This window comes from Nerophis ophidion, linkage group LG12 (genome assembly GCF_033978795.1).
Source record: "Nerophis ophidion isolate RoL-2023_Sa linkage group LG12, RoL_Noph_v1.0, whole genome shotgun sequence".
In the NCBI taxonomy this organism is placed as follows: Eukaryota; Metazoa; Chordata; class Actinopteri; order Syngnathiformes; family Syngnathidae; genus Nerophis; species Nerophis ophidion.
In genome coordinates, this window is record NC_084622.1 from 31,057,970 (window position 1) to 31,084,531 (window position 26,562).

Genomic DNA, 26,562 nt, shown 5'->3' on the forward strand with positions numbered 1-26,562 from the left:
TTTACCTTATCCCAATAAACATCAAACACTTTTATGTTAAAATACTGAACAGATGTTTGCCTTATCCCAATAAACACCCGTTCAGTATTTTAACATAAAAGTGTTTGATTGTGAGGCATTAAAAGCAACGGGTCCATCAGAACCACAAACGCTGGCTGAGTAACAACAATATGAACGTTGCACGGAAAATTTCTCTGCCAGTTTCTGCATCCCACAGGGATTCTTCTTTTGTGTTTCTGCACCTGCGGTTCCAACACAAGGTTGCAACATTGTTTGTCAACACTGTCTGCTCTCATTTTCTCGCACATTTGACCCTCTGATGTTCTGTGTACCTACACTCTGTCCTCCTCCTGTCTAGGCCTGCTGTGTGTGTGTGTGTGTGTGGTACACAGAACATCAATTTCCACACTTCTACTAGCCCTGGGTCCAGTAGACCCAGATATCTTATATGTAATAGAATTGTGTAGGGGGGGGGGGGGGTCATTAAATATGTATTCTGATATATGTTCTTCACAGAAAATTAGCCAAAGTCAGTGAGTCTCAGTTTGAAAAAATTATTAATTGTATATTTTTTCTTTTTAATAAAAAAATGAAAACGGGTCCTACAGATCCGAAGACCACACAAGTCAAGGCCCGCGGGCCAGATCCTTTTCTGAGTACTTATCCTTATGTCGTCTCAACGACTACACCCCCCAAAACCAGAGAATTAATGGAGAGTATGATTAAAACAAAGCCCTTCCTCAGATCAAGACTTCCAAACCCACCCAAAGATATGACATTTAGACAGTTTCAATACAAAATGTGTTTTAAATATGTTCACAATGACTGAACAGCGGAGAAACACTAAAAAAGTGGGGATGATGCTGTACCCTCAGGAAAAGCAGAGAAATGTCCTAAATAGATGTAAATTCCAATTTTTTTCAACAAAAATATTTGGTATTTGCATTCATTCATTTTGTATATTCAGCCCAATATACAAAACATATAAACTCTGTATTGTCATGATTATTCTGCATGATGTTTCCCCCCAACATTTCTGCTCTATTTATAGACAAACCTGCAAATTTCAACATCCATCCATCCATCCATTTTCTACCGCTTATTCCCTTTCGGGGTCGCGGGGGGCGCTGGCGCCTATCTCAGCTACAATCGGGCGGAAGGCAGGGTACACCCTGGACAAGTCGCCACCTCATCGCAGGGCCAACACAGATAGACAGACAACATTCACACTCACATTCACACACTAGGGCCAATTTAGTGTTGCCAATCAACCTATCCCCAGGTGCATGTCTTTGGAGGTGGGAGGAAGCCGGAGTACCCGGAGGGAACCCACGCATTCGCGGGGAGAACATGCAAACTCCACATAGAAAGATCCCGAGCCTGGATTTGAACCCAGGACTGCAGGAACTTCGTATTGTGAGGCAGACGCACTAACCCCTCTCCCACCGTGAAGCCAATTTCAACATCATTACTGTAAATTATTATTATTAAAGGTTTTCAACTTTTGCAAGCATGCTTGTAGGTAATACATCATTCCAAAGCAAATCACGCAGCAATACCAAAGACGTGATTGGTAGTTCTGTCTGGCCACTTTTTGCTATGATACTAATGTACATAACTTAAAGGCAAAACTAGTGCCGGAAGCATAATAATTCAAAAACTGTTTTAAGGCAGGACAACAATTTTTTTTTCCAACTTTTGCTTGGGAAAGATGAGACTTCGCATAACGGCGTCGAGCTCCTCCAGAGCCAGCTGGGCATGAAGCACTGTGACCTCATCTGGGTCGCAGCGAACCACCCACTTTAGCGCTCGGTAGAGATCCAACAAAACATCCCTGAGGACCTGGAAAAAGGACAGACAAAATGGTCAAGTAGAACTGAGGACTGGCTGCTACAGAGTAATGCTAGAATACAATCACTTCATAATACAACAATTGCATGCGCACACAAACACACAAATCTGGAGACCCCCCCAGCCAGTAACGTGTCTTGGTTAATAAACATATTGACAGAGCAACTGACTGAAGAATGGACTGGGATAATCCTCCCCTGTGACCTTTTACACCCCACTCAAACCCCCACTGACTGGCCTAAACCTTTGTGATGTGTTCTGCCGGGGTCTGTTCTCATGTCCGCAGGTATCATTAGACTCTGCACAGCTGGTGCACTGCTGCCTTTCTGCGATGTAATGACAGGCCCTGGTCTGAGATCAGCAGACAGCTGACTTTACAGCCACACCTGAGCCACTGGGTCACGACACCAACTCGAGGGTGATGAGAGAGTATTTCCATACATGCAATTAATGTGGGGGGCCATAACAGACATATTTAGCGCTACCTTTTCGCCCTCACCGATACACACATTAGAAGAGGACTGTCATAACCCCATAAGAAGACTGTCTGTGAATGCAGTTGTCGTTAGTCATGTCAATGCAATAGCTGGCATCATAACTCTGCTTCATAGCACAAAAAAGATGTAACAGCAGAGATCATTGTTGCCAACTTAGTGCTTTTGTTGCTATATTCAGCAAAATATAAAAAAAAAAAGCAACAGCATGCATGTACGGCAGAGACTTACAAAAAAAGCATGTATTAGCTCTTTTCAACCGGCAGCTGGTACTGCTGTGAACCCCTCCCCCATCTAAAAGACCTCACGTTCCATTTTTTTATGATATAAAAAATACTAAGTTACAGATTAAATGTAATTTGTAGTCCCAAAAGTGGTGTTAAATATGAATTATTTAGATTAATCACAGTGTTGATGTGGATTGATTTAGTTTAATCATTTTTACATTCAATTTTAATCTAAATTAATCATGTTTCATTTTGCATTTTTTCTAAACATACATTGATCCACAATGTGGACCTACTATTCCTCTTTTATGTGCTATTTCAAAGTGGAAGCGCCTTGGTGAAAAAACAAGTTATGTGAAAAGCGTATACACATTGTGTTGTTTACAGTAAAATGTCCTAGCGTAGATAGAGCGCTGACATCTTCGAAAGGCCTGTTAATAATTGTAATCATTTTGTGTTTGTTCCCCACATCTTAGTTAGACAGGGTATGTATCATGGTATGATTCTGGGGTGATGAACGTTCATTGTGGTGACTCAAACTGTACTACATTTCTCTATAAGCATCTTCATCCAGATCCTCAACTCACTATAATTGATTGGTGCATTTCGCATTTTAGTGTAATCCTGAGAATTGTCTGTCCTTCCATTTTCTGTTTTACTGTGTCAAAATGAGTGGGACAGCAAATGTCCAACTGACTGACAGGTCAGTGCACCACCATTGTTGTTCTATGGTCACTTACAAACTAGAAAGTGGAGTGATTGTAAAACATTGTTTTCTTTGATGAAAAGCTGACAAAAGGTAAAACCTTTCCAGAAGACACTACATTAAATTACAGGACCTGTCACTCTGACACCACCCACTTTCCAAAACACAATCCTTAAAGCAGCGTAGTGAGCACACCAGAACAACTTTGTCTATTTCACCAAGAATAATTAGTTAAAGAAATCTGCAAAAAAAAAATTCAACAAGACTGCATTTTTTATGAAAAGCATTCCAACCAGGGGCGGTTCTAGGCATGCTTATATGAGGGGGCAGTTAGAAATGTGAAGGGGGCATCATGTGTACACATCATGCTCCAGCACTTTTTTTTCTGTGCTTATAGTAACGATGCTTTCTTCATTGAAATGGGTCTTTAGCTATGTGTCCAACCCCAACCTGGAGTAGTGGATTCCACTTTGTCAGGCCTCTACCTTCAGACCTGTCCAACTTGGGTGTCCCACCTGAAGACTAAGCTCCTGCTGGTATAGCTCTTACGGTCACTGAGGCACGCAAACCTCCTGACCACAATAAGGTGGCAATCCCTCAGGGGGGGGAAACATTAACAGCGCTGCCATATTTCCGACAGGGGAAACAGAAGCAGGCGTCTCGCACCATAGAATACTCTAGCCATGGTCGTGTGCGGTACCAGGCAGGATTGAATGATCTTAATGTTGTACCAAATGCACGCTTTGGTATTGGCTGAGATGGTGCGTTTCCTTTTAAGTCACTGGGTAGCTGAGCAGGCTGCTTTGGGGGAGCGCTTGTTGGGGGGACGGAGGGAGCTGGTGTAGGAGAAACAGTGCTTGCTGGTGCTAAAGGTTCAGTATTGCTAGCTGCTGTCCCTGATGTACTAGCAGTAGCATCATTGCTACTACTACTACATGCAGGAGCAGGACTAGACTTTTTAAATGCTCTGAAAAATGGATGCATTACAGAGCATTAACTTTCTCTTTGTGAGCTGCTGGAAGCTGGAGCAAAAAATAAGTAAGCTTGAACAACAACAGAAAAAACCCGCTGTGATTACATGAAGAAAAACGACAACAGTACAGGACTTCAGCCTGGGGCGGGGCTTTACGTAGGGGTCTGTCAGACACAGGTCACTTGTCTTCAGTTTGTCACATGCAGTGGACGTGGGCACTCATCTGGGCACAAAATTCATTCACTCCAATGTGTGTGTGTTGCCCACTTGTTTGTAAATTAATGAAAACGGCTGTGTTTTTGTTTTTAGGTGTCTTGGTCATATCAAATGAAACTTATAATTTGTTTATTACAAAATGTAGATTGAAACATTAAAGGTTGACTATGTAGAATTACAAGAAAAACAACAGAAAAAGAATTCCAGCAGTCGATTGCCAGACCGTTGCTAAGTAAAACGGGCCGTTGCTAAGGACTCCGCTCTGAACAGAGGACAGCAGAGGAGGACTGCTAAGCAGGATATATACCTTATGTTTCATTTTTACCGTCATTAACAGCATCATAAATGACTTGTAGCTTGTTACAGGGACAGTGGAGGCTCTCTGCCTTCCAAACCACTGCTGCTCAGACCCTCCGCTGTCACTGCTCTCGTCAAGTTGTAAAAAAAAAAAAAAAAAAAAGAAACTCCGTAGCACCGAAAGTCCGCGACGATAAACGTGTTTCTGACAGATAAGACTACACAAATACACCCATCCTAACAAGTATATGATAAATGTAGACAACTTTTCCTTTTCTTTTACTTTCATACTGCAACAGTGATTGGATGTCTACTGAGGGCTGAGGGGTGTGTGTCTGCTGCGCAGCATGTGGAATGTTGAATACACGCACAGCGGAGGGAGGGATGAGAGGGAAGCTGACACTACTATATCGCGTGTGTCCCTTTTTCGGCGGATTTTTCCGCTAGTGCAGATAATTTTGTCAACTTGTAATGTAGTAATTTTGTGAGTTTATTAAAATTTGCTTTCTCAAATTTTGTTTTGAGGGGGCAAGACATTTATTTAAGGGGGCTCTGCCCCCTCTTGCCCCTGCGGCCATGATTCCAACCAATATAAATGGAAAAAAATGTTTGCTTGAACCTGTATGTAACCAAGATTGGGAAAAATAGAAAAATCCCAGCCAGATGTGATTTTTACATCAAAAAAAGGAAAACTCTAAAGCAGTGTTATGGACATAACTTTCTCATTCTCTGAGGCCATTTTTTTTTTTTTTTACTAAACAGACATTACAAAATGATGGAATTAATGGATGGAATACATTTTAAATGTCAGTAAAGCACATGTCAACCAATTGGCTTGGATAATTTTCTGACTCACGTTTTATGCCTGCATTTTTCGTGGCGCATAATCTTTGTGCCGCTTTAGCAAATTAATAAAAGTATGTCAGCAACGGCCATTAGATTTAAAAAATTAAATAAAATGGTGATTTTGTACAACATTAAAAAATTGTTTTTTTAACTAATATTACTATTGTATAAAACTTCCTGTGATTGGCTGTCAATCACCTGACTTACCCGTGAGGTCATCGATAAAACCAGGAACACATACCCTGAGAGTCACGTGCACAGCTGACACAAGTCCTTGTGGAAGTCGTGCCGAATATAATTCCCAAACACTCTTCCTCCTCCTTTTGTTGGTGGACATTGTGTGCGTTCTTGATTATAGACCACACTCTCTCACTCTCACATATACATACACAGCCACGTATAGATAAATATGTGCTGATCTATACCAGTGGTGTCAAAGCCAAGGTCCGCGGGCCAGATCCGGCCCGCAAATCGATTGTCTATGGCCCCCAGGATGATATTTGATTATTAAAACCAGCCCACAGGCCACAGCCGCCTGCTGCTGTTTTGCATGCACTAATACTCCATCAGTGTTGGCGCTAGGAATTTTCAAACTGGGGTCCCAGGAACCCAGTTAAGTCACAAAAATGGGGTACCACAGTAAAATTTTTAGGGTCCCACTTTTTTGTAACTGTTTTGAAAACAAACGATTAATGTATGCATTATCTTGTTATATCTCATATTCGATATTGTGTTTTGGAAGAAGGTTGTCATAATTCATTAAAAAAATATTATAAAAAAGAAAACACATTTTTATGCATATGTAAATGTATTCAGCTATGAACATTCATTCACTTTCTTCTTTCCTTCATGGATTTCAACTTTACGCTTCCGGTATTTTTTTCTAGATTTTATTGTAATATTTATAGAATGTGTTTGTTCTATATTTGGCCAAAGTAAGAAAAAGAAAACAATTTGAAGTTGTCTTTATTTTGTAGTTTAAATGCCATGATTTTAATAGTCTGGCCCTCGTGTGCACAGATTTTCCTCCATGCGGCCCCTAAAATAAAATGAGTTTGCCACCCCTGATCTATACCAACAAACTGAAATATATACAATTTGGAAAGACAAGTCGGAAATCTTCTTCATTGGAGTAGTTGTCAAAGCCTTCTGACAGAAGCAAGGAATATCAGGTTGCAGCACTCCAGATATCGCACACCGTGTCCTCAACAACTATACTCCTTTTTAAGTTCGTCGGCTCGCTCATTCACACACTTTGTCTTTGTGAGTTACCTGAGTGGTTTTGTGACTAAGGCCTCGGATCAGCTGGGTAATAACATGGACAGCAGCTCGCCTCACCTCCGCTTCCTTCTCGGTCTTTATCACAGCAGTTAAACAGGAGCTCAGCTGCACAACACAAAAGAGGCATCACTGCAGTCAATAGTAGCTAAGCCAATGTCACACCTCTATCAAAAGACTAGCACTTTGGATGCATATTTTATTATTGTAGTATTATTACAATTTTTTTTTAATGGTGTCCATCAATGCGTTTCCACTCACCTCCTGAGCCAGTGGACCGAGAGCATAGTCCAATCTCTGGCAGAGTTCCCCCAGGTTAGACAGACTGCTGGCCCGGATGCTTTGGTCTGAGTCTCTCGTTCCTCTCAGGAACACAGCCACCAGGGGATGACCCAGGTGCGGCGCCAAATCGCCTACAGATGAGAGGTGAGAATGATGAGGTTGATGTCAAATACTGTCACACAGTTTGTTTCCCTGCAAAAAATCTGCCCCTTTAAGACTTAAGGGGCAGATTAAAACAAATCAAATTGATGCGTTTTGCTGTCCTTTAGTTTTTGTTTTTTGTTTTTTTAAATGCTGCATGTAGGAGCATGATAATATAAATGTGCAGTAAATGGGTTTTTCCGGGGCAATGCCCTGTGTAGTACATGCAAAATTTTCATTTAAATAAGGCGGTCTGCACCACTTCATGATTGCACATACAGTGCAAGTATATCGGACGCAACACGCCCACTAATAGTACACGCAATTTCATAGATTGCACACACTGTTTACCGCGTGGTGTTTGGATCTTAGTAAATCCGGCCCTAAGTATATTGATTTAGGTTGCTAAGTGATGTTAATTCATAAAATAATCACTCTCCTATTTAAGAGTATGTTCACAAAATATTTAATAACTTTGCTACTGCTTTACTTTGTCATTTTTTTCTACAAATTCAAACCTTTATTTGGCTGATGAAACAGAAGTTCTTGAATCATTACAAATATTAATCAGGATAGTTTATGCAATTGTTCTTTAGCTGAACGTTGTGCAGCTCATCCTTGAGTACTATAACTTCAGTAATGTCTGGTGTGGGAAACATGTGCAGCTACAGAAGATCCATTGCGTCTTTGTTGGTTAAAGATATTTCTCACGAATGGCACTGACAAAACACGATAGCTAATGTTTGCAATTCTGTCTTCCAGGCTTTCTCCCAATAGATTCATGACTCTCTCGGCCCCGTCTGCTCCGTTTTACTATGTCTTTGCACCCGCTGAGCTTAAATAACAAGCAGTTCATTCTCTATTTAGGTTCAGAAAGATAAGGTTGTGGATCCTCATTTGTCCCAAATAAGTAGTTTTTGTTGTCTATTACCAAGTCTGCCGTGATTAGAACACACACACATTTGTTGCCGGGTGTAGAAAGTATGTCGCTTTGTGCTCTGTAAAATCAATGCACCCAAATAAAATGACGTATATACTATTTAATCCAAATATATTACATGTTATTATGAATGTGCCTATTACCTACATACTTACAGCGTTGTATATAAAATGTTGGAGGTTTTTGAGGGGTTTTTTAAGAGTGCTTTATACGCACCATAGGTGAATCACATTAGCTGCAATGTTAGCTGTAAACTGTGGGATTTTCTTTAGTGTTTAGAATGCTCCAAAAATATGACATCTGCATTTTTGTCCCACACAAGCATTGTGAATTACAAGAAAAAAATCCAAAAAAGGGCAGTTCCCCTTTAAGTTTTTAGTGCCATTAAACATCATACATTGCTGTTTTCCTCCATATCACATAAAGACAGTGTAAGAAGTGAAAGGAGATCTGCTCTTTGAACAAATCAGCGTGCCACAAAATTGTTTAAAATGTATCATTTTGAGGCAAACGAGCCAGAAGGAACTCTTGTTCTCAGTCATGTACATCTGTCACTTGCCTCCACTTCCAATACAAGCCGCCAGCCAAAGCTTTATTTTGTACACTTGCTAATAAATCTAAGTAATTTAACAACAAGCTGTGAATGTTGCTGCACTGGCAGCCATACAAAAAAAGACAGCTGGCTAAAGAGCCGAGATTTGGCTAATAGTGATAAGATCTGTAAAGACTGGCTGTAAATTACAATCAAATTGTCTAAAGCCAGAGGAACAAAACTGTTCTTTGATCTATTTATCCAAGATCACAAATGAGACAAACAGAGCTCAGCTATTATCTCTTCAGTTTAAAAGTGTTTAATGTTCTCAAGTAAGCTAAAAAACTGAAGGTCAACTCAACCTTTAGACAAATGAAAAAATGTCTCTTTCGGGAAGCGAAAAAAAGGCAAACTGGCAGATAAAACCCAGAAAAGGCAAGAAAGCTAAACTGAACTTCGGGTAGGTTTTGCATGGAAAAAAAAATTTGATTAAAAAAATGGCAGATCCAATTATGATCGACAAGCATCACTTTGTAGAATAGAAATAAACCAAAAAACTCAAAATAATCTACAAAACAAAAAGTGTGTTTAATGAAATGATCACACACCTAAACATGCAGACTAAAAGGGTAGACCAGTGAGGGGCAAAGTAATCATGCTCAAGCCTATCGTGACTGTCCCCAAGAATGTGACGTGATGCACACCTGCAAAACTCCCTTGATTACAGTGTACTTGGAAAAGTGAGCACCATATTTTACACTACCAAACAAGGGTGTAGGACACACAACCTAATCCAAAATCTGATAGAACTGTGGAATTAATGAAATACATATTCAAAATGCATCTTTCAAAAAAGTCCTCACCTGTTCTCCTTTCTGGATTAATTATAATCAATAACATACTTTTTAGGGATCTTGCGATCAGATTTTTATGCTGCTAAATCTGATCATCCGTGAGTGAGATCGGACGATACCTATACCGATCACATGTATTAACTGCAACATTTTCCATGTATTTATGGTGACTGATATTGACAGTTTAACAACATCAACACAATATTTAAAGTAGTTACTTATTATCTTTTATTAAACTGGTTAAAGCAAATGGCAAATAATGTTTTGTACACTCAACTTTTTCTGAACTTTTTTGTCATTTACCTACTGTATGTCAATCAAATTAAGTAATCCCCAGAAGGTTAAGTCAAATGACTGAAAATAAATACTGTACAGTGACATTTAGAGGGTCGGCTTTTGTGATTGCCATTCAAAGGCATTATTCGGCAATTATGATACAAGTACAACCCTTTATCTGGTACTTTAATGAAAATCGGCCAATACTGATCAGTGGAAGATCGATTTAATGATTGACACATTATTTAATGATTATGATCCTACCTCACACTCTGAAGCTCCCTCTGGCAATCCTATCTCTTTTCTGACTTTAATACAGTTTCTCTCATTGCTAAAATTGTTTCTTCAGCTCAGCTTCTTCAGTCTCTACAATGTTCATTGCTGTAACTGCTTCATTAATCTGTCTATTATCATTCTCCTCATAAATTATTATTACACGTCCTCCTTGGTTCATATGCTCTGCTGTCAAGTCTCTACGTCTAAGATTAAAAAAAAGGAATATTTAGGAAATCCTAAATGTACAGTTTTGCAATGTTTGGATATGCATGATCACTAGTGGAAAACATTACCTTTGTTTGACAAATGATAAGCAATTAACCAGAGTGCACCATTTTCAATAAATTAAACAATAAAAAAAATATATGTGGCTTTGTACAAAATGTGATTTGTACAATACAAAACATAACAGAAAATGAAATGTTAAACTGTGAGGAATTATTACTTTGTCTCTCTCATATGTTACCTCATAAATGCGTAGCGATGTTGTTTAGGGCTGTCTTGTTTGTAGGTATATTTGAGCTCATTAATTTTGCTTTACTTATGTCCTTTGTGTGTTTATTTTGTATTTGATTGTCTCATGACACTGTATGTAATATTGGCTACATTTCTGATAATTGTTTGTGTGCCAAGTTGTTCCAAATCACAGCAGTTGTTACCCAGCTTGCAAAGATTATAATAAATCCATTAAAAGAACGCGGCCTGCCGTTTCCTGTAACTCATACACACACAACTATACCTTTTGGCCACTCTTAGCCAGTAATTTCCAGGAGTTATCTCACCCTCTGAATACCCTCTGTTTTACTAATGATCTCCAGTGTTGTAAAAATGCGTAGAATAAATATTACATTTCAACATTTCTGTCAACGAAGATTTGCATACACCTGTGACAAACGTTTCTTTCAGTACGGCGTGGTGCCAGGCAGGAGGCTGTTGCAAACAAAACAAATACCTGTGCAAGCAGATATTCTCAAAACAACATCACTAACACTAACGACATCAAATCCAAATATCTGTGTGGCAGGTGCGGTAAGAACTTGCAGTCTTATAAACACTTACATCATGTTTTGCTTTCATTATAAGAATTACATAAGGCTTTTAATTTAGTGTGGCTCCTGACAGATTTATTTTTTGTATTTTTGGTCCAATATGGCTCTTTGAACATTTTGGGTTGCCGACACCTGGTCTAACTGAACAGAACTGATGGGTTAAACTTTGCCCATGGTCGACGACTCTAAATATACCACATTTTTTTGAAGATAAATAAACAGATGAGGACATGTAGTAGTGTAGACTGACCGGTCACTAGGTGCCAGTAACTTGCTGGATGTGCCAGAGTCATATATACAGAGAGTTTGAGCAACCCGGTTTCAGGCAATCTCCTCAATAATCGGTCAAAAGCCACTCAGATGACTACAGGGAGCCATGATTTTTACCAACTTTGGCTGATGCTATGTATCTGCATTTGTTTTTCGAAGTGTAGAAATGCCGTGTTGTGCAGCATGGAGCTGATCCACCAGCAAGAAATGTGGAAAGTTTTAACTCAGCTCCCAACAACCAGAAAGGTAGACAAGTATGGGACGTTAAGGTTCGTCGCCAACACTGCCACAGGTAAAAGCAACACAACGTCTGCGTTTTGGTCAGGAAAGAACACACAGAAGCTAAAAACCCCGTTTTCATATGAATTGGGAAATTGTGTTAGATGTAAATATAAACGGAATACAATGATTTGCAAATAATTTTAAACCAATACTCAGTTGAATATGCTACAAAGACAACATATTTGATGTTCAAACTGATAAACATTTTTTTTTGCAAAAAATCATTAACTTTAGAATTTGATGCCAGCAACACGTGACAAAGAAGTTGGGAAAGGTAGCAATAAATACTGATCAAGTTGAGGAATGCTCAGCAAACACTTATTTGGAATATCCCACAGGTGTGCAGGCTAATTAGGAACAGGTTGGTGCCATGATTGGGTATAAAAACAGCTTCCCAAAAAATGTTCAGTCTTTCACAAAAAAGGATGGGTCGAGGTACACCCCTTTGTCAAAAACTGCGTGAGCAAAGAGTCAAACAGTTTAAGAACAGCATTTCTCAAAGTGCAATTGCAAGAAATTTAGGAATTTCAACATCTACGGTCCATAATATCATCCAAAGGTTCAGAGAATCTGGAGAAATCACTCCACGTAAGCGGCATGGCCGGAAACCAACATTGAATGACCGTGACTTTCGATCCCTCAGACGGCACTGTATCAAAAACCGACATCAATCTCTAAAGGATATCATCACCACATGGGCTCAGGAACCCTTCAGAAAACCACTGTCACTAAATACAGTTTGTCGCTTCATCTGTAAGTGCAAGTTAAAACTCTACTATGCAAAGCGAAAGCTATTTATCAACAACATCTAGAAACGCCGCCGGCTTCTCTGGGCCCGAGATCATCTAAGATGGACTGATGCAAAGTGGAAAAGTGTTCTGTGGTGTGACGAGTCCCCAGTTCAAAATGTTTTTGGAAATATTCGACATTGTGTTATCCGGACCAAAGGGGAAGCGAACCATCGAGCCTGTTATCGACGCAAAGTTCAAAAGCCAGCATTTGTGATGGTATGGGGGTGCATTAATGCCAAGGCATGGGTAACTTACACATCTGTGAAGGCACCATTAATGCTGAAACGTACATACAGGTTTTGGAACAAAATATGCTGCAATCTAAGCGCCGTTTTCTTCATGGACGCCCCTGCTTATTTCAGCAAGACAATGCCAAGTCACATACAGCACGTGTTACAACAGCGTGGCTTCGTAAAAAAAGCGTGCAGGTACTTTCCTGGCCCGCCTGCAATCCAGACCTGTCTCCCATCGAAAATTTGAGGTGCATTATGAAGCGTAAAATACGACAGCGGAGACCCCGGACTGTTGAACGACTGAAGCTCTACATAAAACAAGAATGGGAAAGAATTCCACTTTCAAAGCTTCAACAATTAGTTTCCTCAGTTTCCAAACATTTATTGAGTGTTGTTAAAAGAAAAGGTGATGTAACATAGTCATGAACATGCCCTTTCCCAACTATTTTGGCACGTGTTGCAGCCATGAAATTCTATGTTTATTATTATTTGCAAAAAAAAAAAAGTTTATGAGTTTGAACATCAAATATCTTGTCTTTGTAGTGCATTCAATGGAATATGGGTTTAATAGGATTAGCAAAACATTGTATTCCGTTTATATTTACATCCAACACAAGTTCCCAACTCATATGGAAACGGGGTTTGTAAAACAAGTACTAAAAAATTTAAGAATGGTGTGACAAACACGGACAATCCTTGAATCTAAGTAAAACTATGATAATGCTATTCGGTAACAGCAGAAGAAAAATCAAACACAAATACAAGCAGACGGAGTAGACATTGAAATAGTAAAATAAACCAAATTTTGGATGTAATAATAGATAGTGGATCAATGAAGTTTGTCTAAGTCTTAAATCACATGCATATGATTACAAACAATACATTGGAGGCATCCACCACAGTTGATTTCACATATAAATCATAATTTCTCCGTGATTTTTGGTCCAGATCTAATGAAGATTTTAGCAAAATGAGGAAAATAAGTTATTTTTCTTTGGTCGTTCCGTTTATTTTTTTTAACGTTTCTTGCGCCATCCGGTACGTATTATATAGCCTGCTGGTTACACAACACTGCATGTTGCAGCAAAGTGACTCAAATATGCCCACAATATTGTATTTTGACAAAATAAAATCATGTTTTATTTTAAGTTAATGAGCTGGATTATGTTTCGAACTATATTTAGGGTTATTATTTTGGTTGAGTTCTTCAGGAAAACTAATGTCAGAATCAATGCTTCCGGAAACAGCACCTCTTGTTTAGTCGGCCATACTCTTTCTATACAAGACTCTGGGATGTGCTCTAACACTGGTCTTACACAGTGAATTTCCTAATGTTAATAATTCTAATTATAGAAGGCCAAAATACAGCTAGTTGTTTACGTGACGTCACACCAGGAAGCCGCAACAGTGCTCTGACAGGCAAAATTGTAAGCAGATATGAAATATCTCTAATACTTTAGAAAATATTTGCCAGTAATCATGAGTCTTTTTATTTAAGGAAGACATGATAAACACAATCGATCTAACCTCACAACACACCTGCTGTATGAAATTCCCTTTCTCCCACAGAGGGAAGAGAGGGGTTTAATAGCAGACAATTTGACTGCAAGATTGATATTTGAATCAGACTCCTCCAAATCGAATTGTCGACTCTTCGACTATTTTAAGACAACCCTAGTATATTTAATGATGAATTATAATAATTGAGTTAGGTTATGTCAAACAAAAAAGTCTCAAATTCGGTGGATTTGCTTCAGGTAGTGTCAGAATAGTAGGTGAGTTTATGTAAAAATGTACAGAAACGGCTGCAATACATCCTTGAAAAATTATGTTTTCACATTATATGTACAATTTAATTCTTCAAAAACACCATATGTAATTATTGGCGCTAATATACAGATGAAAGATTTGATGAAAAATATTGAATGAAGTAGCTCACCCATAGCTCTGCTTGCCCTCATTAAGACTTCGCCCATTTTTAGGCGAAACTCCAAGGACTGATACTTGTTGGAGTTTGAGAGTGAAGGACCATGTTGAAAGTCTCTCAGGAGTCTTTTAAGGATCCTTTCAGGGTAGGAATCAGCCAAAGAAGAAAGTCCTGCAGGGAGAATACATTCAGTACTCAGATCCTCAAGAGTTAATAATATACAACGTCTGGTATTATAACAATATCTACAATTGCACTCAAAACAATGCAATTCTCACTGTCAATTCAATAATTTACTTTGGGCCTGATTTAATACGATCAGTTAGTATGCGCTAACAGCGCGTGCAAAAAATAAAATAGCGTGTACTATGAGTGGTCTTGTTGTGTGTGATGGACTAACACTGCATGAGCAATTGAAAACTGGTGCATACCGCCTTATTTAAATGCAAAATAGTGTTGACAAAACGGTGATGAATGCCAATAAATAACATTGCGCGCCCTAAATAATTATATTTGCATATTCTCCCAGTATTGTGGGTGTTTTGATGATCAGCATATTAAGACAGACGCAAAACGGATTGCACGCCTTATTCTGCTCACTTAACCGACGCGATCCACACGCGTTTTTTAGATCAGCTTTGCTTGTGTTATCAGGTTTGAATGTGTTTAAGAACACGCAAACCTTTAGTTAATCAGGCCCTAAGTGTACAAACTTAGCATTGGTTAGCAAAAAAAACCTTCAAATCCAATTGAAATAGCTAAATAGATGCAATATTACAAAAAGTCACTACATATATAGTAATTGGTCATCTTTTTAAAGTATGTACATTTTTAAAATAAGTATAATAGACAAAGCAGAGGAATAATTGTGCAGTGTTACCTTGAATAGCTGACAGGTAGATGAAGGACTCCTCATGTTCCAGGTTTTCAAGGAAGAGCTAGAGTACATAATATCATAATTTTATTAATAATCAGAAACTGTGCACAAGGGATTTTATTACAATTAGATATTTTACTTTATTGCAAGACATACATCAAATTCAAAGGGATTAATACAATACTACAATGACAACATTGAAAACACTATCCAGGGCTATCAAAGGGAATATTTCAACATGCACCACCAAGTATAAAGGGACCCTTGGCTTGTGATATGGAAAAACCTTCCCCGTAATATGACAAAATCAGGAAAAATCAATATAGGGGGTTTCCTACGGATAGACAGTGAACATATTTCCAATGTGCAGACATAGAGTACATAGAGAATGTTAGATGAATCACTCTTTTTGTGCTCAAGCCACCTAACAAGTCCCTAGATAACAGCACCTTGCCCCACAGCAGAGCAGTTTCAAGTGCTTCATTTACTATTCACATGTTCCAGAAGGCCATGTAAAAAAACATGCAGCACCAAACACATGTTCGTGCAGCTTGTGAAGTTGTGATACTGAACTGAATCTAATGTGGATATCATGTTTTGGGAGAAGCCAACATGTCTTTCACATCATAGCATCAGTATAGCTTGTACATTTTTGACTAAGTTAACATCAAATAAATTGGCACTGCTAAAATGCTAGTTTTAAGAGAAAAACAGGCCATTACTACTATCTACTTCACTCATAATAAATGTACACCTTACTTTACCTCAGCGACTACATTTGAAACAATTAGAGGCAAATCTCTCATCCAAAATACTAGTCTCCTTCTTCATGCCAGAGTCTGAGCTATCACTGACCTCCAGTACCTCCTTTAGCCACTACACATTCCAGAATGCAGCACATTTAAAATCCTCATTGTAGCTCAGTCATGCTCCACTGCCACATTGCATATTGCTGTCTTCGCTTTTTAAAGTACCAGTAGAGTCGAAAAACAAGTTGATTTTATATGCTTAATTGTGTTTCATTGTACCCATTAAACCATATCCAATTGTATTTACAATCCACAAAGTATGTGCAAATACTGTCTCAACATCACAAATTGTCACAAATTCCGTCAGCCATTTTGAATATTCCGCTTCGAACGTCTTCTGTAATTTCTGTAGATTGACGTCACTGTAGTAACACTTCTGCACTCTGACCATAGTATCAGATCAATCATATTGGAAATACGCAATCATTAGAGGGATGTGTTGTCTATAATTCATAATCCCTATACAAAACATGAACACATAGGTCTCTTTTTTATGCATTTTAAGTCTTAAATAAATAAATACATAAAAAGTCGGCTAACAATGTAGTCAATGTACTCGCACATTTCAGAGTGGCCTTTAACTGTGGGCAGCCTGAGGCACACCTGTGCAATGATCATGCTGTTTAATCAGCATCTTGATACTATATGTCACACCTGTGAGGTACTGTAAGGTAGATTATTTTGGCAAAGAAGAAATGCTCACCAATACAGATTTAGAAAGTTTTGTGAACAATATTTGAGAGGAATAGGTATGTTGTATATATTTAGATTTTTTTAGGTCAACTCTTGAAAAATGGGAGTAAAAGCAAAATTGTTGCGTTTATATTTTTGTTCAGTATATTACAACCACAGGTCGCCACCTTGTCGTGGTGAGAGCCTTGTGTGTTCCAATGAACCTAAGAGCGATGCCGTCGGGAGCCTCGGCTCCTGGTAGGTTCAACCATGGCGGTAAGGTCGAGGGGGAGGTTCCAGACGAAGCGCGATCCAAAAACCTCAACGGCGGAACTGGCGGTTAATGACGCGTCGCCCCCGGCAGTAAAGGCGGATGAAGGTTAAGGGTGCCTCACTGCCTACTGGGTGCACCGTGTGTGTTTGGCTACGAGAGTAAACCCCTAACGACAAATCTGTTGGGAAGACCCGCATCAGGCAGCCATCAACAGACCGGTGTGCTGGCAGTCTTCTGCAACTCCTTCCTGCAGAAGGTCGTCATGAGCTTTTCATGCCACTGGAAGACATAGGGGGGAGCTAAAGTAGTGAGGGTAGTGACTGCGCACCACTTCCTTCACTCTATTCTACTCCTTGCGCAGGCCTGCTCCAAACACCCCCACCCCCTTTCCCACCCCATGCCCTCCCCTCCATGTCCTGCGGCGATGGAGAAGGGTGGCAGATACAGGTCAGGATGTGACTGGGAGTATCTAGCCCAACTCTGCACGCAGGCGGCATGGGATAGACGGCCGGTGAGGTACGGGACGGAACAGCGTGACTCTTCGGCAGCGCCCCACGTGACTGAGCAGCCCCACCCTGCTCACCCTGAGATGGGAAGGGCCTAGAAAATGTGGCCTAAAAATGGTCTGTTCCTCCACTCCCGGGCAGCCTACCGCAGCTGTCGGGTCATCCCCCCATGCGATCGAAAACACAAGAATAAAACCCGACTGACACTCACACTAGCGACTTGGAACGTCCGTACGCTTTTGGATGTGCGTGATGATTCATCTCGTCCCCGCAGAAGAACAGCGTTGGTGAAACATGAACTGAAGAGGTATAACATCGACATTGCGGCCCTCAGCGAGACCCGCTTCCACGGGGAGGACTCCATAGCCGAGGTGGGAAAAGGATACACTTTCTTCTGCAAAGGGCTTCCGGAAGGCTCCCGTCGCCTCCATGGTGTAGGCTTCGTTGTGCGGACCTCCCTACTTCAGAAGCTTCCCGAATCTCCAGTTGGCATTAGCGAAAGGTTGATGACCTGGAGGATTCCCCTCACCAATAACCGTTACTGCACCCTCATCAGCGCCTATGCCCCAACACTGATTGCAGACCTTCAATGCAGGGAAGAGTTCTATTCCTCCCTGCACTCCGTCATCAGCAAAACACCACTCACTGACAAGCTCATCCTTCTAAGGGATTTTAACGCAAGAGTGGGCTCGGACAATGTACTGTGGAGGGAAGTGATGGGTCGGCACGGTGTGGGCAAGGTCAACAACAATGGTCTCCGTCTTCTCACTCTATGTTCTGAGCATCAACTGGTCATCACAAACACCTTGTTCCAACTGAAAAACAAGTACAAAACATCCTGGCAACACCCTCGCTCTAAACACTGGCATCTCCTAGAATACATCATCACCCGCCACGTGGGCAGGAAGGAGGTGCGCATCACTAGAGCCATGGGTGGAGCTGACTGTTGGACTGCAGGTGAGCCAGTACAGGCGTAATATGATCAAACTTTCTTGTTCTTGTCAAAAGTCTAGCAGCCGCATTTTGTACCAACTGTAATCTTTTAATGCTAGACATGGGGAGACCCGAAAATAATACGTTACAGTAATCGAGACGAGACGTAACAAACGCATGGATAATGATCTCGGCGTCTTTAGTGGACAAAATGGAGCGAATTTTAGCGATATTACGGAGATGAAAGAAGGCCGTTTTAGTAACGCTTTTAATGTGTGACTCAAAGGAGAGAGTTGGGTCGAAGATAATACCCAGATTTTTTACAGAGTCACCTTGTTTTATTATTTGGTTGTCAAATGTTAAAGTTGTATTATTAAATAGAGGTCGGTGTCTAGCAGGACCGATAATCAGCATTTCCGTTTTTTTGGCATTAAGTTGCAAAAAGTTAGCGGACATCCATTGTTTAATTTCATTAAGACACGCTTCCAACTGACTACAGTCCGGCGTGTTGGTCAGCTTTAGGGGCATGTAAAGTTGGGTGTCATCAGCATAACAGTGAAAGCTAATACCGTATTTGCGTATGACGTCACCTAGCGGCAGCATGTAGATGCTGAAGAGTACAGGGCCAAGGACCGAACCCTGGGGAACTCCACACGTTACCTTAACATAGTCCGAGGTCACACTGTTATAGGAGACATCAAGACTGGTTTGACAATAGTGCGCCAGGAATCTATGACCTGCTTCAGGCAAAACACAAGGCCCTTGCAGCTCACATATCAAACCCTCAATCTACCGTCCTGAAGGCTCAGCTCATCCGCCTCAGAAGTGAAACCCAGCGCACCCTCAGAGCCATGGAGAATGACTTGTGGACACAAAAGGCCTGCGAAATACAACATCACGCAGACACCAACAACTCTCATGCCTTCTACGACTCCATCAAGTCCATCTATGGCACACAGAGAAAGAAAATCACCCCAGTTAGATCAGCTGACGGCACCACTCTACAAGGACAAACAACAGATCCTGGACAGATGGGCTGAGCACTTCAGGGTACTGCTGAACACCACAAATCCTGTACAGACAGACATACTCTCTGACCTCCCATGCCTGCCCCCTGTAGACTCGCTGGACTCCTCTCCCAGCTTCTCAGAGGTACTCAAGGCCATAAAGGGTCTAAAAAACAACAAGAGCCCAGGCCTCGACGAGATCCCGGGAGAAATCTTGAAGCACGGTGGATATCTCCTGCAACGCAGAATGTACCAGCTGATCACTGCCATCTGGTCGTCTGAAGTCATCCCGCAAGATTGGAAGGATGCTAACATCATAACAATCTATAAGCGCAAAGGCGACAAAGCAGACTGCGGCAACAGCAGAGGTATCTCCCTACTATCCGCAGCTGGGAAGGTGCTAGCAAGGGTCATGTTACATCGAGTAGCAACTCATGTAACCGAAAACATCCTGCCCGAATCTCAATGCGGCTTTAGACGTGATCGGAGCACCGCAGACATGATCTTTGTTGCCAGACAGATACAGGAAAAATGCAGAGAACACCGCAAAGACTTGTACATGGCATTCATTGACCTGTCCAAGGCCTTCGATACAGTAAACCGGGACTTGCTGTGGGAAGTACTTGGAAAACTAGGTGTACCAGCAAAGTTCTGCAACCTACTGCAACAGCTACATGATGGCATGCAGGCCTGTGTGAGCAACGGCGGCCAACAATCCCCATTTTTCAGTGTGGATGTGGGGGTCAAGCAAGGGTGTGTCCTTGCCCCAACCATATTCAACATGTTCATTTCCACTGTCACCCTCCTGTCCCATAAACACCTGGACCCCACAGATGGGATTCAGATACAATACCGGCTGGATGGTAAGCTTTTTAACATCCGTCGTCTCCAAGCCAGCACGAAACTCACCACCCAGCATATTCTGGAACTACAGTATGCAGATGACTGCGCTGTACTTGCACACTCACCAGAGTCTCTCCAGCGTGCACTGAAGGTGGAAGCCTCCATCTACAGTGCCATTGGTCTTCAGATAAACACCAAGAAAACACAAATACTCGTGCAGGAATTTACTCCCCAGCCAAACACGCCAATCTTCACCCTTGACGGGCACCCATTAGCCACCGTCCCCCACTTCACCTACCTCGGTAGCACCCTGTCGCCAACCTGCACCATTGACGATGACGTCCAGGCCCGTATTGGCCTGGCCTCTGCTGCCTTTGGAAGGTTACGGTCCAGGGTTTTCCTGAACAGGAATCTAACCATCTCCACCAAGACACCCGTGTATAAGGCAGTCTGCCTCTCCACGCTGCTCTATAGTTCCGAAACCTGGACACCCTACCAGAGGCACGTCCAGAGTCTCGGGGGCCTTCCACATCCACTGCCTCCAAAGGATCCTAGGTCTGACCTGGGAAGACAGGGTGCCCTACACTGAAATTTATGACCGGACCAACACACCCAGCATCACAGCACTCCTTGGCCAAAAACACCTAAGATGGGTCGGACATGTGATCCGTATGCCAGCCCACCGCCTACCCCGTCAAATATTGTATGGCCAGCTTTCAGTCGGCCAAAGGTCTACCTTGGGGCAGAAAAAACGGTACAAGGACCACATTAAAACTCTCCTGAAAAAGTGTGACATCAAACCACCAGCACTGGAGTCCCTGGCTGCTGACCGCCAGACCTGGAGCTCTACCTGCCACCAGGGAATCACTCATCTACAGGAGAAGTTCACAGAGCGGGGAGCACAGCGGCGTGCACAAAGACACCAACGTGCCACAGCACCAGCGACCATCACCGCTGCCTTCCCCTGCCCCTCCTGTGACAAAGTCTGTGGATCAAGCATAGGCCTGGCTATGCACAGGCGAAAAGCACAATAACCAATCCAATACTTCGTTTGGAGCAACGTCATCATCGACATCGATGGACTGCCATAAGCAAGTAAAAAAAACAACCTCATAGGATCAAGAATCGAACAGGAAGAGACAGAATGCAGGGATCAAGCGACTTTCGGCAAGAGGTGATGCACACCCTGAACCAGTCACTAGTCAATCACAAGGCACAAGTAGGACAATAACCGTTCACTTTCATTGACATCTATGGGCAATTTAGAGTTTTCAATTAACTTAACATGCATGTTTTTGGACTGTGGGAGGCGCTGCAGTACCTGAATTGAAACCCCTTGCTGGGTACAAGAATGAAAATCCAGAGATATGCTAAACATATCCATCATACTGCCCTACTGTTCAAATAAAACACATAATAAGCATTATTAAAAATATCATTAAAATGATAAGTATTATTCAGAGTGAACAGAGCCAACGCCTAAATTAACTGTTGACGGTTCCCTTAAATGACATACTGTAAAGGGCTGTTAAATTTTGCAATTATGTTCTTAAAAATGTCAGAAAACAAATAATAAAAAAAAAAACTTACAATAAGAACTTTCTCCACGTCTTGTAGAGTCTCAGGATCGTTGCTCTGCACCTTTTGGGTTAAAGTCCTTAGAGCAAATGCTTTGTTTGGAATGTCAGGGTCACACGCCTCTAGTAACCAATCAGAAAATCCCTTCGAGGGATGTGAAGTTTGACTTGTCACAGAGTCCCCAAAGGATGCTGATTGTCTGGTAACAGAATTTTTGTGCGCGTGGTTGACAGAAAGAGTCTGTGATTCCTTTGTTTCTGTTTTCTTATTGGGCATGTAATTGTCCTTTGATGACATCCCACTGTCCTTGGAGCCTGAAGCATCAAGAGTAGAGAGGTTATCTGGACGGTAAGCACCCTGGGTAGCAATGACAGCTCTTAAGTTGGAGGCCAGCTCTTGGATGAATAGCTCTGGGTGTTTCTGGGATAGAGTTGCCAGTGGCTGGAGCAGCCTTGACATGGAGGAATAGACCTCCACGCTGAGCTGTATTGAAAAAGAAGATTATGTTAGGTACAGTGCACCTGAAAAGTATTCACAATGCTTCACTTTTTACACATTTTGTCAAGTTACTGCCTTATTTTCCAAAATTTTATAAATTTATTTTTTTCCTTAAAATTATACACACAATACCCCATAATCTATTCATCCATATTCCACAGCTTGTCCCTCTCAGGGCCACAGGGGGTGTAATGACAGTGTGAAGATTTTCTTTTATTGTGGAAATTTTTAGATATGTATTAAAAATAAAAAAAACAAGAATTCACATTTACATAAATATTTACAGCTTTTGCCATGAAGCTCAAAAGTAGGCTCATGAGAAAAATTGTTTCAACTGATCATCCATGATTTGGAAAGACACACACCTGTCTATATACAGGACTGTCTCAGAAAATTAGAATATTGTGATAAAGTCCTTTATTTTCTGTAATGCAACTAAAAACATGAAAATGTCATACATTATGGATTCATTACACATCAACTGAAATATTGCAAGCTTTTTATTATTTTAATATTGCCGATTATGGTATACAGCTTAAGAAAACTCAAAAATCCTATATCAAAAAATTTGAATATTTCCTCAGACCAAGTAAAAACTAAAGATTTATAACAGCAAAACAAAGTCAAACATTTGAAAATGTCAATTAATGCACTCAGTACTTGGTTGGGAATCCTTTTGCACGGATTACTGCATCAATACGGCGTGGCATGGAGGCAATCGGCCTGTGGCATTGCTGAGGTGTTATGGATGCCCAGGATGCTTCAATAGCGGCCTTCAGCTCATTTGTATTATTGGGCCTAGTGTCTTTCAGCTTCTTCTTCACAATAACCCACAAATTCTCTATGAGGTTCAGGTCAGGGAGTTGGCAGGCCAATGGAGGACAGTAATGCCATGGTCAGTACACCAGTTACTGGTGGTTTTGGCACCGTGGACAGGTGCCAGATCATGCTGGAAAATGAAATCATCATCTCCATAGAGCTTTTCAACAGATACAGCTTCAATAGCCGTATTACCATTGGTCGAGCCACTCCTGAACTCAAGACCAGTGGTCCCCAACCACCGGGCCGTGGCCCGGTACCGGGCGGTGGCCCGATTGGTATCGGGCCGCAGAAGAATTTTTTATTAAAAAAATAAATAAATAATTATTATTATTATTTTTTTTATTATTAATCAATATAAAAAACACAATATACACTTACAAATAGTGCACCAACCACAAAAAACTCCCTTTTTCATGACAAAGAAGAAAGAAAAAAAAAGGGCCCCCCCCCTCCCCCGGTCCGCGGATACAAAAATGTTGGGGACCACTGCTCTAGACAACGGAAGTTCCCTCAGTCAGCAATGGTTTGGGGAGCCATGTCAGCTGCTGGTTTTGGTCCACTGTGTTTCATCAAGTCCAGAGTCAATGCAGCTGTTTTAAAGCTCTATGGAGATGATGATTTAATTTTCCAGCATGATCTGGCACCTGCTCACAGTGTACTGGTGTACTGACCATGGCATTACTGTCCTCAATTGGCCTGCCAACTCTCCTGACCTCGCCACGCCGTATTGATGCAGTAATCCGTCCAAAAAGATTCCCAACAAAGTACTGAGTGCATTAATTGACATTTTCAAATGTTTGATTTTGTTTTGCTGTTATAAATCTTTTTTTTTACTTGGTCTGAGGAAATATTCTAATTTTTTGAGATAGGATTTTTGAGTTTTCTTAAGCTGTATGCCATAATCAGCAATATTAAAATAATAAAAGGCTTGCAATATTGCAGTTGATGTGTAATGAATCCAGAATGTATGGCATTTTCATGTTTTTAGTTGCATTACGGAAAATAAAGGACTTTATCACTATGTTATAATTTTCTGAGACAGTCCTGTATAAGAACTGACAGTGCATGACAGAGCACAAACCAAGAATGAAGTCAAATATACTGTCTGCCGACCTACGAGATAGGTTTGTCTCGAGGCGTAAATCTGGGTAAGGATACAAAAAAATGTTTGTTGCTTTGAAAGTCCCAAGGAGCACATCCATAAATGGAAGAAGTTTGGAACCACCATTGATCTTCCTAGAGATGGCTGGCCATCTAAATTGAGCGATAAGGTAAGAAGGAAGGGTCCTTGTCAGCGAGATGAAAAAGAACACGATTGAGAAGAGAGGAGAACCTTACTGAATGACAACCATCTCTGAAGCAATACAGCAATCAGGCCTATATGGTATAATGGCCAAACGGTAGCTATTCCTTTGTAAAAGTTTGCCAAAATTCACCAGACCAAGTGTAAATGTTGTTTATCTGTGATGGCCCTGCAATGACGGAGCGACTTGTCCAGGGTGTACCCCTTCTTCTGCCTAAATGCAGCTGAGATAGGTTCCAGCATCCCCCATGACCCCGTAAGGGACAAGCAGTATGAAATGGACAGATGGATGGACTCTCAGACCATGAGAAACAAAACTATCTGTTTTTTATAAAACTTATATCATTTAATTAATTTTTTTTAGTTTTGTTGTAAATCAGATAACTTTAAATTTATAGTATTCAAATGCTACATACAATTTGAGCAAAAATAAAGTGGAGAGTGCAAAATAACTAAACAAAAGCAAAAACTACAGTTGGCTACCATTTAAATCACTTGGGTTTGCCGTCAAAGGCTTCATTTAGGGACGTAATCCTTGAGTTTGTAAAAAAAATACAAAAAAAATATCAAATAATTATTTTCTAAAATTAATAATGAAAAAAGACCTAAAACCTTTAGTTTTGTTTATATATATATACTAATTAGGGGTGTGGGAAAAAATTGATTCGAATACGAATCGCGATGCTCACGTTGTGTGACTCAGAATCGATTGTCTTTTTTTTTTTACATCGATTTTTTATTTTTATTTTATTTTTATTTTTTTTATCAATCCAACAAAACAATACACAGCAATACCATAACAATGCAATCCAATTCCAAAACGAAACCTGACCCAGCAACACTCAGAACTGCAATAAACAGAGCAATTGAAAGGACACACAAACACAACACAGAACTAACCAAAAGTAGTGAAACAAAAATGAATATTATCAACAGTATCAATATTAGTTATAATTTCAGCATAGCAGTGATTAAAAATCCCTCACTGACATTATCATTAGACATTTATAAAAATAATAATAAAAGAACAATAGTGTCACAGTGGCTTACACTCGCATCGCATCTCATAAGCTTGACAACACACTGTGTCCAATATTTTCACAAAGATAAAATAAGTCGTATTTTTGGTTTGTTTAATAGTTAAAACAAATTTACATTATTGCAATCAGTTGATAAAACATTGTCCTTTACAATTATAAAAGCTTTTTTTTACTCTGCTAGCATGTCAGCAGACTGCGGTAGATCCTGCGGAAATCCTATGTATTGTATGAATACAGAATCGTTTTGAATCGGAAAACTATTGTTTTTGAACCGAGAACCGCTTTGAATCGAAAAAAATCGATATATAATCGAATCGCGACCCCAAGAATCGATATTGAATCGAATCATGGGACACCCAAAGCTTCGCAGCCCTAATACTATGTTTTGATAGAATGCTTGGATCAATCACGCATACTTTACATTGAAGCTTTAGCAGTTAGCATGGCTTATTGTGTCGTCCTGCTTGGTATGCAGCATGCTTAGCCATTCCTCGTCCTCGAGTTCTGCAGTGAGAATAGTGTCTACATTTTTTTTTTAAAGTTTGTTTTCCTCCACGGAGGCTGATAATTAGTAATAGAAGTGGCTCTGCACTGTAGCTGGATATTAGCCACGTTGAGAGAACGGGTTGCCTAGAACTTGCTCTCAAATTATTGCCAGT

General features: G+C 40.6%; 1 protein-coding gene across 1 annotated transcript in view; it reads right to left on the reverse strand.

The window, feature by feature from the left end:
* Positions 1 to 459: 459 nt before the first annotated feature.
* tango6 (transport and golgi organization 6 homolog (Drosophila)) overlaps positions 460 to 26,562 on the reverse strand; it is a 42,854-nt gene continuing 16,751 nt past the window's right edge. Inside the window, exons 13-18 of the mRNA XM_061917360.1 lie at positions 22,253 to 22,723; positions 15,622 to 15,679; positions 14,754 to 14,912; positions 7,150 to 7,301; positions 6,883 to 6,996; positions 460 to 1,842 (exon numbers count right to left, since the gene is read on the reverse strand). Coding sequence (XP_061773344.1) covers positions 1,666 to 1,842; positions 6,883 to 6,996; positions 7,150 to 7,301; positions 14,754 to 14,912; positions 15,622 to 15,679; positions 22,253 to 22,723 — 1,131 coding nt within the window. The 3' untranslated portion in view covers positions 460 to 1,665. The remainder of the gene's footprint in view (positions 1,843 to 6,882; positions 6,997 to 7,149; positions 7,302 to 14,753; positions 14,913 to 15,621; positions 15,680 to 22,252; positions 22,724 to 26,562) is intronic.